Source organism: Anser anser (genome assembly GCF_964211835.1).
Source record: "Anser anser genome assembly, chromosome: 10".
In the NCBI taxonomy this organism is placed as follows: Eukaryota; Metazoa; Chordata; class Aves; order Anseriformes; family Anatidae; genus Anser; species Anser anser.
This window is the reverse complement of record NC_139730.1, coordinates 18,653,666-18,666,566: the sequence shown is the minus strand read 5'-3', so window position 1 is coordinate 18,666,566 and position 12,901 is coordinate 18,653,666. Positions and strand designations below refer to the sequence as shown.

General features: G+C 35.5%; 1 protein-coding gene across 14 annotated transcripts in view; it reads left to right on the top strand.

Moving 5' to 3' along the window:
- TCF12 (transcription factor 12) overlaps positions 1-12,901 on the top strand; it is a 165,292-nt gene that overhangs the window by 6,351 nt on the left and 146,040 nt on the right. For 13 of the 14 annotated variants that reach the window (XM_083851151.1, XM_083851138.1, XM_083851149.1 and 10 more), the window contains one exon: positions 463-535. In XM_083851151.1, the coding sequence (XP_083707277.1) occupies positions 463-535 (73 nt within the window). Of the gene's footprint in view, positions 1-462; positions 536-12,901 lie in introns of those variants that run through there. The other variant, XM_083851139.1, reaches the window with a different exon arrangement.

Here is a 12,901-nt window from a genome sequence, read left to right as displayed (position 1 = left end):
TCTGTAAGTAACTTTGTCTCAGAAAATTATAGATGTTTTTTTCTTGATACTTTTGTTTTAATAGATCTTGAAGAATGTTTGATTTATGAATGTAGTAGAAAACTACTACCTTTCAAGAGTTCACTTTATCTAGTGACTTTAATTTCATAAATCTGAAAGAAATATATTTTTATTAGTAAAATTTAAGATGAATAGGTATTTTAAATTGTCATGGTAGTATTAGGCCTCTATTTTTTATTTTAAGCTGTGTTCATGCACAAAAGAGTGTAATGGTACTAATAAATTGCAAGGAATACTTTGCCTTTATGGTTCCGAATGTGCATCCTATATTCTGTTTATTTTCTAGCAGAAATAGGAATAAAATAATCGTTTCCTATGAACCTTCTTTTAAGTCTGTGGACCAGCTTAATAATTCAACACAGGAGTTCAAAGCCAGCTTATGCACATCTTCTTGTTTTGCAGATGTTTTCCCCACCTGTTAATAGCGGGAAAACCAGACCAACCACGCTGGGAAGCAGTCAGTTCAGTGGATCAGGTAAGATGCATCTGAGATACATAAAAGTCATGTAACCAGGATTTGATGTTTTAGGTTACTTTTAATGTGCTCGAATGGTAATCTTTCACTTGTACGTATTCTCACATGACTTTCAAATTAGAGATGTCCTGTTTTGATCTGACTTCATAATACATCTTGTTCTTAACTTTAACCAGTTTTCCTCTGTGCCCTAGCCTACGCATTCCAATACAGTGAAATGTTAAGTATCTCTAGTCATGCTGACATGCAAGTTGTTTATTGATCTATTGCATTTCAAATGAAGGCTTTCTTTGTTGCTTTTTGATAAAAACCCACCTGTTCAATAAGTATTTCCTAGCACCTGTATGAAAGGGGAAAACGCTCAAGGAAAATACCAGGTAACAAAGTACTCCTGATGCAAGAATATATTCTAGAATGCAGTTCTTAAGGAACATGTATGATGTAGTGACTAACTTCTTAAAAAGAAACAAGCAAAACAAACACACACCCCAACCCAAAGCTTAGAATTTTAAGAATTACTAGCTAGATACCACTAGTTTCTAGATCTAAGTTAGATCTGAATTATTCTACTGTGTTATTGTAGTGATTTGTCAGAAGCTGTTTACTGGCACATGAACAAGTCCTCGTTGATCATAGCATCATGTATGTACTTCAACAAAATAATATGTGAAGTAGAAAATTAATGTATTTTCGTGTTCTCTTCTGCTTTCTCCTCTGGGAGCCTAGTTCAGTACACGATAATACAATTTTCCAGTGCTGTGTAGTTGTCAAAATTTTGACATATTTTTCTCACATTGAACCTCTATCAGTGCATCATGAAAACAAATAGCTGTAGTTACGTGTTGCATTTTGTTGCCTGCTGTTTTCATTGAAGTACATTTGATGTCTGTTTTCAGAGACTTTTAAGCTGAGCCTGTAGTACAAAATAAGAGTAAGTTTTTAAAATATGCTTTTTATTATATTATTCTTTGTCAGGGTGTATATATATTTATTAATGTTCCTAAAAGAGAAACTTAAGAACTAACACCAAACCACGTTATCAGAAAGTTCCTTTATTTTCTTTTCTATGTATGCATATTTTTGTAGGAATACAATTAAGTGATATTTTTGTTTTTATGAATACAAGGAAGTGAGGGTTGTGTTTTTAGTTAAGGCTAATGAAAACACTTCTAGAATGCTGATAGAGGAATGAAATTGCTTCTTGAGGTTGTGCAGTACCATTGCCTGTTTACTTCATACGTTGTCAGAATTGTTCCTTTGAGAGTCCAAAGGATACCTTGAATTTTAGTGACACAATAGAATTTTTATTTTTAAAAGTATTTTAAAACTTGAGTTGTATAATTTTGCAGACTCTTCAGAGACTATCTGCCAAATCTGATTAAAAAAAATTACGTAGTAAATATGACATCTGAGGAAGTATTTTACTTTTTTCTCCTGAAATATCTAAGTGGTTTCCACTTGCTCTTTACAATTAAGCTTAAATTACTGGTAAAAGTAAGACAGCAATTCCATATGCATCATATTCAATCTTTTCCAAGCAAATATTCTAGACTTATTTTTCAAAGGTGTGTTTTAAAGGATGTCCAGACAGCTAAAACTTACTGTGCAGAGCTCAACCTGAGGTTTCCACCCCCCATCCCCTCCTATACCTTGCTCTTCCTGAACAGGTAGAATAATGTTTTCCCTGCTTTTCTTGGCTGGATCAGGAAAAGAGAGAATGCCAAATACTTAGCTTTCGGTGAGAAATAGTAAATTTCCTTGAATTCGTTTAGTGATACAGTATATCATCATAGATGCTGGTCATGAGCAATACGCTGCAGCTGTCTCACAAGCTACAACCTCAAATGAATTCCCTTTGGAGAAGATAATGGTATATAGCCATGGGTTTTAATTCAAAACATTTCTAGTTGTAGAGGTTTACTGCTTGGTGGAATTATATACCCTAATTTTTGTAAAGTTACAACAACTGAAGCCTTGACCTAGGGGGATTGCTCTGCAGGAGTGAGAAGTGACAAACTTCTATATTGTGTTCTGAGTCAGTGTTGAATGTTATAGAAAGACCTTGATGCGCTCACTGATGAAGTACAGGCATTTCCAGCACTCTGATTTAATTGTGATCTCGGTTTAATTTCAAGTGTTCTGTAGCTTATAGGATGTTTGAACACTTTGTTTTTTTATTTTTTTTTTTTCACTGCAAGAGGCCACTTTTTAAAGAGAAACATGAGAGGAGAAAGTATTTATTCCTTAGACCTATCTATTAACAAAATGCACAGCACGCACAGATTTCTTCTTTGACTACAGGGTGATGCTACCTCTTCTCTTATGCAGACTTTGTGATTTTGACAGTAGGTGCAGCTGTGCAACTTGCTTCAATATCTTTCCTGTTAAACACCACTTTTTGATTGTTGTCTTTAATGGCATCTTTGCATAAGAAAGGAAAGTGTTTTCTTTTTCCTAGTTGGAGTTTATTTCTTGTTACTGTAGAGCCCCCTTTTTCCTCATTTAAACTTTATAAGTAGTAATAATAAAAATTATCCAGAAAACAACTCTTCCCTCCCAAAGCTGTCAGTGCTTTGAGATGCAGCTTAGTGGCCCCAATTAAGTAGTTGGAAATCAGTTGCTTGTCTGAATGGCATTTAAGACTGTATATTTCTAGGACATCTAAATTGGAAAGGAATATTTATCTTCTCCTCCCCCTCTTCCCCCCCCCCCCCCAGCATAAAAGGACAAATTAGTTACTGTTTAAGGATGGTTAAATTGTGTTTGTGTTTAAGGTGTGGCTTTGTGAAGTGTGGAGAATACTATGGTGTACAGTACGAAGTCTGAAGTAACAAGCTTGATCTGGTGTAAATTAGCGGTATTTCTGGTGTTTATGCTGTAAACTACATGTCACAGGATTGCATAACTAAAGCAGCTATTGTGACAGCTACAGTTTATAAGAAAATGCTTGAGTGGATTAATATGTGAATGTTGTGTTTTGATTGAAAGAAAGTCTTCAGGAATATTTGGTGTTGGGGAGGCTGGCTTTCTACTGGTCAATCAGTTATGAATGAAAGCTGCAGATGAAATACGTGAACTAATCTGATGTATTACAGTATCTTATGACAATAAGTCACAAAAGCTGCTGTTAAAGTCAAATAACTTGGTCAGAGTACTAGTGAAAACAAATATATTGGAAAAGTAACCTGATATGTAGGTCTGAGTTAAGCCACAAACTATTCCTTGTTGTTGCTGTTAAAATTGCATCTTCTTTAAAACAGAACTTGCCTTTTCTTCCTCCTCCCAAATCAACTTGGGAAAATAAAGTGATTTCTGTCTTAGAAATCGTGAAAGCAGAAGGCAAAGGTCAGAGGTCCTCTTTATCAGGTTTTTAATTTAATTAGTCAGGCGTTCTTGCAGATTTTATTTAAAATAGAGAATTTCCATGGTGCTACTATGATTAATAGCAGCGTTTATGATTTACGTTGAAATGTTGCATTCTTTTGTTTCTGTCAAAATAATACTGTGTATGCCCATACAGACCTGGATAGTTACCCATTTTGCCCTATTCTCTTTACTTCTTACAAGAGTTTGATTAAAATGCAGTTAGAATATACAAATGCCATAGGCAATAATACTGTGGTTTTCATGTGTTTCCCAGCAGGTTTGACTTACCTTTCATTTTTTCATGTGATTGAATTTTTTTCCTCAGGTGTGGTACCCTACAATAAAACCCATTGTACTACTTCCGCACAAAACTTCATAGATGTTTAAAAAAAATAAAATAATATCTGAGGCAATGTTCTCATATATGGCTTACTATCTTTAATTCATGTAGCTTCCTAGTACTAGCAATAGCACTATTTTTGTGTGGATGTGTGCATGCGTGTGAGATATCAGCCCAAAAACAGAAGTAAGGTAGTAATGTGGATGTCTAACAAAGAATGAAGAGTTAAGTGTTTGAGAGGAACAGTTCAAGAGCTGAGTAGTCAAAATATGATGGTTCTGCTGCCTGTAAGATTCTTCTGAAGTACTTGAAAAATGAGTACATGCATTTGTGCATGGACAGCTTTGGGCACAAATCTTGTGTGTGTTTAAACATTTCCCATGCTAGGCTTATATGCAAAAAAACCCTTCAGGATAAATCTGTTTAGATACCTGTCTCTGTCAGTTTGGTCCCCTTATTTGCAAATTCATGAGGTTGCCCTTTCCACTTGTCTACTAATCTACACAGTTAGTGAGGAATGTTCTGGGATAGTCCACTGATCACTGGCTGGATGCTAAGACCATTTAAGTTGATAGCCTGCCATTAACCTGGGTGTCCCTTCTGCCTTGAGACTGCACACAGTGGCAATTCTGCTTTAGCAGGTCTGTTACCTTATTACCAAACAATGTTCCCAAAACTAGTGAGACTTCGTTACTGTTTGTCAGTTTTCTCATTTTGTTTGTAGTATTGCGTGCGCAGTTCCTTCCTAAAACAAACAAACAACACAAAACCGAAGTCTTGGGAGTTACCTCAGTAGGCAGTGTTTAAAATGCTGCGTACATTAATCTACAGCAAGCGTTGAAGATGGTAGGCACTAATAGATGTGATAATCAAATTATAGTCAAGGAGAAAACTACAGAAAGATAAGGCTTTAGGGTATGAAAAGTAGTGTTCCTAACCTTTCAGAGTATAGTATTTTGTTTTTATCAGTACATTAATTCATAAGAAGAATCAATTTTCTGATACATTACATGTTTCTGGTACAGTCTCCTTCTGAGGCACAGGAAATTCCTAGTGCCTGCTCCTAATCCTTGAATTAAGGTGTTGACAAGAGATTCTACGTAGTAACACGGTCTGGTCCTGCAATAATATGTGACATGACATTTTTTATTCATAAAAGATGAAATAGAAGGCTTGTATTTGAGAGATTTGATCTGTTTTTCTGGTTTTGTCATCAAAAATGTGTTGCAATCGTGGTTCTTTTTTGTTTTGTTTGTTATTTGAAACAAAGTAAGCTTACTGTGTGTTAATGCCAAAAATCTAGAGTGCCCTGTTAAAATAAACATTAGATCATGCAGCTATGTAGCTTTGAAATTGTTTTTAATATCTAGTTTGTCCGTCAGCTCCCTTAAAAGTGAACCAGCGGGTCTAGTGACCTGGTAGTTCATGCTGGGTCTGAGGAGTGCCAAATTAAAAATGTTGGACAAACGGAGGGAATGGATAAGCCTAGCTTCAAAGCAGACAGTCTCTCACAAAGGTGTTTATGGTCACACGGTGGTTTTTGTGATTTTTTAAAACAACAACAACAAAAAAGAATAAAATGACTAGAAAGATAGGTGTTCTCATCTAGCCTGTTGACTGGCTAAGTAGGTGTCTGTCAATCTATTGCTGTTAGCTATGTTTTTGAAAACATGGCTGTTATCACTTAAGGTGGTAATAGCATCAATTGGTCAGAAATGCCTTGCTGTCTTCCCAGTAACTAGTTCTGGGATTTTAGTAGCATTTGGCCTGTCTTCTGTTTAGAGAGATACTTGACCTTGTTAATAAGGGAAACTACAACTTGCTGTATTGGCACGTAGAAAGCGTTCCTTCAAAAAATGAATTTGGTATTTCCAGCAGTTATTTTTCTCTGGATGAGAGCAGCGATGTGACGACTATGTTAACAAGCGTAGCATATGACTTCCAGTACATGTATAAACATTGCTGTGTCACAACACAAGGAAGATGGCTGCGGTGTTATTTCTGTCTGGCTTGAGAACTTCAGGACTCAGAGCAGTACTTTACCCTTTCCTGATGTGGAAGTACCCAGTGTGGGACACCTCCTCCCAACCCAGCTAGTAGCTCTTCGATCTGCCAAATTTTAATGACCTAGTTGTTAGTAAGTGATGAGAAGTATCCAGGTGGTTTGGAGAGTGGTCTTTATGACATGGTGGAAGGAATGTGATTTGAAGTGGCCTGTTGTATTTTGGATTTATTTGGACAGCAGTATTGACAGAAATGTGAACACGAAGACAAAAGATGTGGGTCAAGTGGAGTAAGAGAGCTGAAAAGGGTCTGAGGAGAAATTGCATGTTACTTGAGGTTTTTTTTTCTTTAAAGAGAAGTTTAGATGAGATTCTTACATATTTGTGTGTTCTGTAATCACGGTTGAACTTGTACTCAGTTCCTTAATTACTGGAGAACTGGTGTAGCTGCTGCTAAGTTTTTTTTTTTTTGGGTTGGTTGGTTTGTGGGATTTTTTTCTTTGGTCTTTGAGAAGAGAATTTGATGTTAAAGATTTGTTAGTCATACATAAAAATGATCAAGTTCCCCTTTCCCATAACTTCTTTCCAGCTGTCACACCAAGAGGACTTAGCCTCTTAGTAATTTTGCTATCAAATCAGCGCGACAGCTGTTTGTCTCAGTTCTGTTTTATCCATAGTTGAGAGTATAGATACTGTTACATTAATTTCTATGAATCTAGTATATATTACACTATAAACTTCATATATAAGCTTTTTTCCCTTGAATTTTCTAAAGGTAGAGTGTAAATTTTTATGGTTGAAAATTGTACATATTTATGAGCAGAAGAATGAGAGCTGGCTTGTATTGACCAAGATGTACATTACTTTTTTTTTTTTAACTGTAGTTTGGAAGGACTATATTGTTTGGGATTAGGATTGGGTATTTTTAAAGACTTTGTAAAACTTCTTAAATTACCTATAGAGCCTGATGTAATCTATATGATATACCTCATCTCCAATCTTAAATTTCCTTCAAAATAAATATTAAGTTATTAGGTTTGAAAATTTAGTTTCAATAAATAAATTTATTTAATATAAATTATGTTCTCTAAAGACCTCTTTGAGAGCCCCTGTCTAATTTAATGTAGCATGTTACTTCTTCAGAGGTACTTCTTACACATCTTCAAAAGTATATAGCAAAATTTGATTAGTCCTGTGAGGAGGAGTCACTGAAGTAGGAAATAAAAAAAAAAAAAAAAAGGCATTGTTTACTTCTGCATGTGAATTACTTGATGCAGATTCATTAGTGAATACTCTTAACTAGTATTATGGTGTACATCTTAATCACTGGCTTTGGTATTAAGTACTGTAAGAAAAGAAAAAGTATTATTTCAGTGCACAATTACTGTTCTAAGGAAGGACGTGTATTTTTAATCTTCTTTTGTCTGTCTTAAGAAGTAAAGTCCACTTCAATTTATGTTTTTTCTTTCTTAGTATGAGAGTCTGGAAGTTCAGAGTTCTATTGAATGCCTCAACCTGATGATTTGGAAGCACTTGTAGACTTTTTAAAATGCTACAATCAGTTATTTGCTAATGGTTGTAGGACCACGTTTTTTTTCCTATTACGAGTCTAAGATGAGATAATGATAATTTTTTTTTAATGTCTTGAATGAAAGCCTTGTTTTTTTCAGTTGTGAAACAAAGCTATGTTTGTAAACACAACATTCAAAAACATAAAGGACATACTTCTTTGGTGAAGATGTTAACTGAATACCAAGAATGATCAGAAAGAGCAGCTTTTGTTATATTTAATAATGTCCCACTGTTTTCAAAGGATAATCAGGCTAAAATGTACCCAACCAATCTTTAGGACTTTGTTAGTCTTCTATGCAAGGGATGTGATTTTATTTTATTTGTGGTGTGTGTGTGTGTGTGAAGGAGCTGAAATCGCTGCCAAGAAAACAGTGTTCATGTTCTTAGTGATGTAATGCAGGAGAAAAGTCATGATTGATCAGATTGAAGTCACCGTTGCTGGTGTTCCTTTTAAAGAAGTACTTGGAATGGAAGGTGGAAGAAGAAGAGACTTGATAAAATGGGTTTCCTTTACAGACCAGTTAGTAGTGTAGTGCTCTCTAGGAATGCTACTAAAAACCTAAAAGTAAGGTTTATATTGGTGGACAGGGAGGTTTTATACTTCCATAGTAGTACTATGGGGAACTTCTAAAAACTGCTCATACTATAGAATTGCATTTAAAAAAGAAGGTAAGAAGTGCACAAAATTTTGGTGTTACACAAAATTTCTCTGTCTTGATAAGTCAGAAATAGTGTGGAGTTCTCATAGCAAGTTTAACTGCTTGCTTTCACTGTTCTGCTTTCCTTTGAACAAAACTGCATTATACCTTTTGTTTGTCCTGTCTTAGACCTCTTTGCTGTTGATGAGGCTGAAGCAGTGGTAATAGAGAAACTTGTTATGCAGAAGTGTATTCTGAGCCTTGTTTTTTGTGAAAATACAGTTTTAATATATTCCCCCCTTTTTAAATATGAAGATAAATAGACAGCACTAGCTGTTAGGAAAACATCTAGTAAAACACAGCAGATTTGGTCGTTTCTAGCTGCGTACATTTTGTACACACGCTGATTAATGTGTATGTTCTGTGTGTGATTCAGCGTAGTCCAGTATAAACCAAAGTTTACATTTAACTCGATGCAAAGAAGAGCTTGGTCTGTAGCATTACCCAGTATCTGTTTTTATTAGTTTTAGACCCGGACCAAAATATGTTGTTAATTTTTAATATGTATATCATTGTCTTTGAAGCAGGAATTGATTTTCAATCCTCCTGTCTTCTCCCTTGCTCAGGTTTTATAGTCTTTAGTGCATTGAGTGGTTCCAGGACTTACCTAAAAACAAAACTGTATGCAGATTGGTGTTTTCTATTTTTAACATCTATATGTAAGTACAAGATAAACTGTTCTTTTACTTGAATGAGGCAATTAGAATGGAACCGGACAGAAGACTTAGCCAAACATAAATCTTAGTGTGATTCATGCTTTTTAGAATATAATGTGTCAGCAAACTGTAAAGGATCTCATTTAAAATAATGTTGCTTTCCAAACTTGGTTTCATCTTGTTATGTTGGGAAACATAGTTAAAGCCTAAAAAATACAGGTGAATCCAGGATGAAGTCACTGAATGTCACTCTTTGCATGCTGTAGGTACTTTTGCAGCTTGTAATCAAGTATCTCTTGAATTTTCTACTTCTGTTGCATTAGTGTTAGTATGATGCTGGGGAGATGAATATACCTCAGAAAATTTCGAAGTGTTTTTAGTTTTCTGTAGGAGACTGGAATTCACTGTTTAATTTTTTATTTGAATGCGAGCTGCTGTTGTGGCTACTCTGAAATGTTTAAAGCAGACAGCTTTGCTTGTTGGACGTTCTTTATATTGTGATGTTTTGATGATTTTCAGTGTGACACCTCTACCTGTTCCAGTTTCTTCATGCAGTGACATCATGAGTCATAATCCTTGCTAAAGAACACGGCTTAAAATAATCACTGATTGTTTCTTTGCAATTCCATTCACTGCCCACTGCAAATAAACAAGAGCTGAAATGACGATATCATTTAATCCTTTAATGTTTGCTTTCGACATGCAAAACATTTTCTTGTAATAGAGAAGTAATCCATAAGGAGAGTAGCTGCTCTTTCATCTTCTGAATGCTAAATGAGGCTAAGGCTTTTATGAAGAGATGATGATTTAATGAAGATGACCGAGTTTTGGAGTAATGAAAAGCTTTTGTATATTCCTGCAAATGATGCGTGGTGCTTACTACAGCAGTTCCACTGGCTATATTTTGTAGTATGTCTTTGCAAGATTAGCACTTGTAATGCTTAGATGCCAGGGTGATTGAATGATACAGTAAATCAAATATTTTTCCCCTTAGTTTGATTTATAAAATAAATGCACATCTATGTCGCTTTATTTCTGACATTACATGTGATTATACACAGGTATTCTCTAGTCTGTGTAAGACTTTTATTTTGGTAGTATTTATTTTGGTTTTTTCTTTGGTAACCTTGAAAATATCTCTGATATTGTATTCACTGTCCTTGCTAGAGGATAGTGAAAAGCACACAAAAAAAGGAATGTGAACTTTGTCAATATTCTTGTGGCAGGAATGTCCAAATAAGAAATTTTTCTTACAAGTGCATATAAAATGCTGAATTTAAAAAAAAAAAAAAAAAAAAAAGCTTTTTAACTGAAGCAAATTTAGCTTAGAACAAACAAACATCATACCACAAAAAAGTCTTTTTTCCTGTTCGTTGTTCATTTCATTAGTTTACTTTGATTTCTTAAAATTATGTATCGTATTACTCCTTGAGTAAAGTGAGTTAGGTATCACCTGATACTTCAAAAGGAAGTAGAGGGAGGCTTTAAAGGATGTGAGACCTTACCCTGTCCAGAGCATATTCTCCCATGTGTCTTTCAGGCCTTCATAAATCAACAGAAGGGACTTGATTTTTTCCTCCTTGTAAGCCAACTCCTTTAAAGTGGGCAGTAGTGAAGTTCTGTAAAGGTTCACCTGATCTTCTTTCTTCCATCAAAACTTAAGGGAAGTTGTGATTCTATAAAATAAAAGTAGATTTTTTTTGTAGTCTTTACTATGAACACCGGAGGTAAATCTTAAAGTTTGCTCAGCTATTTTAGGTTTGCCACGGATGTGAAGAATGTGATCGTGTTGTTACACTTCTGCTTATATTACAGGAAAGATGTGTCTGTCCATCTGGGATGAATGATCTTTGGTGAGCCGCAACAGGCTGGTTTTAGTTTACTTTTTGTAAACTGTCATGTAATGAAAGTGCAGAAGTGGATATGTAACTTACACTTCCTTCTTATCCTTTTTAATGTCTTGAATAACCGGCTAGTTCCTGTGTAGTTGTATACAAAGTCTTGCAGGTATCAGAGGAATGTAAGGTAGTGCAGAGTCTTCAAATTACATGTTAGGTGAAAAAAATTTCAAGACTCGTCGAGGCTGTGTGTGCATGAATTCATTTCTGGGTAAGTGGTGAAGAATTCTAAGTTACATCTTTAGAGTGATGCAGTACAACCAGAGTTTATGTTTATGTCCTTTATATGAATTAAATCCACTTTCGTTTTCAAGGTACTTGTTGAGTACTGAATGGCAGCTTCAGTCGTCTACTTTCTGACTATGCACTAATATTTCCATTTTCGTTTTTTTCCCCATCTTGTTAGGGGGAATTGGGAGTGAGGAGGAGATAGAGGCCTGAATATGGAAGATGCTCTGTAACATGTTTTTTATTCTGTAATGGTTATATTCCTTTTGGCCTTTGAACGGTCTGTATTTGTTTTACAAAGCAAATGGCATTTTCCTCCTTAATGCTGCCACTTACTTTTAGGTAACCTAAGTGCTTTATGAACCACCATCAAAAATCCTGTTTCATACCTTATATTACCTTATATTTCTGCAAGTGAAAATTGGTATGTATATGGTAATGTGGCTTGTGCTGCAGTGAGGAATCAGTCAGAGTTTGGACATCTCTCATGTATGTGTCATAGGTTGTCTCTGACTCGAGACTGAAGAACATGCTGTTGCCATAGCAATGCTAGTCCTTTTGAAGGCAGAATTCTTGGCAGAGCTGTTGCATCTCCTGAAGTGCTTGGTGTGTTGATCTGAAAGTACCTTGTCCGTATCAGCACATAACTGCAGTAGAAAGAATGGGAAGAACAGATTTCTTTAAATACATGAATTTCTGTTTTTGCAGTTAGTAGTTGGTTAAACCCTTGTTCATCAAGCTAAAGCTTTTAAAAACTTTATGCTGTGAACGATTCTTACATAGAATATTTATCTTGAATGCATGTACAGATGAGAACTAAGCAAACATCTTATTTTTTTCTTCCAAATAAAATCACGAATGAAATAATAGTTGAAAATAACTTTTTGTCTTCTGTAGCAGCTGTGTACATGCCATACTCATGATCTTCAGCTTGTTTTTGTTTGTTAATCCTTGCCCACTCTTTCCCCTTTCTCAGAGTAGGAAAGAAGCATAGCTCCAGCTTGGCTTGGCCTGGCCTTGGGAAGCATTACTGAGTTGCTGCTCTAAGCAGTTTAGACATGACTTGTTGCTTACGGTTTTTGCATGTGTTGGTATAACCTGGATAGACAAGTCATGGTGTAAGTGACCTTGGCAGGCTGACCGCATACTGTAGCAAGGAGAGGTCAGTATTGATCATGCTGAGAATGTGAACCAAGGGAATTACTCTGCAAGGTGTCTGTTTGTTGTTTTCCCCTTTTTAAGCAAATTTAATGCTCCGTCAGCAGGTGTATACTGCGGCTCTCTAGCCATCCTTGGGAACAAACATAACATTAATAACCTGGGTTTCCTTTAAGTGTTTTGCCACTTGGGTCTCAAGTCACATTTGGGGAAAAAAGCTCTTTCAGGGCTCCAACAGAAGTTCTGTTTATGTGCCTCTTAGCCTCAAGTCAGTCGGTACTGATGAGTAGGCACCGTTTTTGGTATTGTGGCAATAGGTTAACTAAAATGCACTGGGATAAACTCATTCTGAATATGTATGTATTAATATTGGCCTTGCTTCATCAGGCTTAGCAAAGATAACATATAAAATGACTTCAGTGTGAATTGTTAGGTAGTTATCTTTTG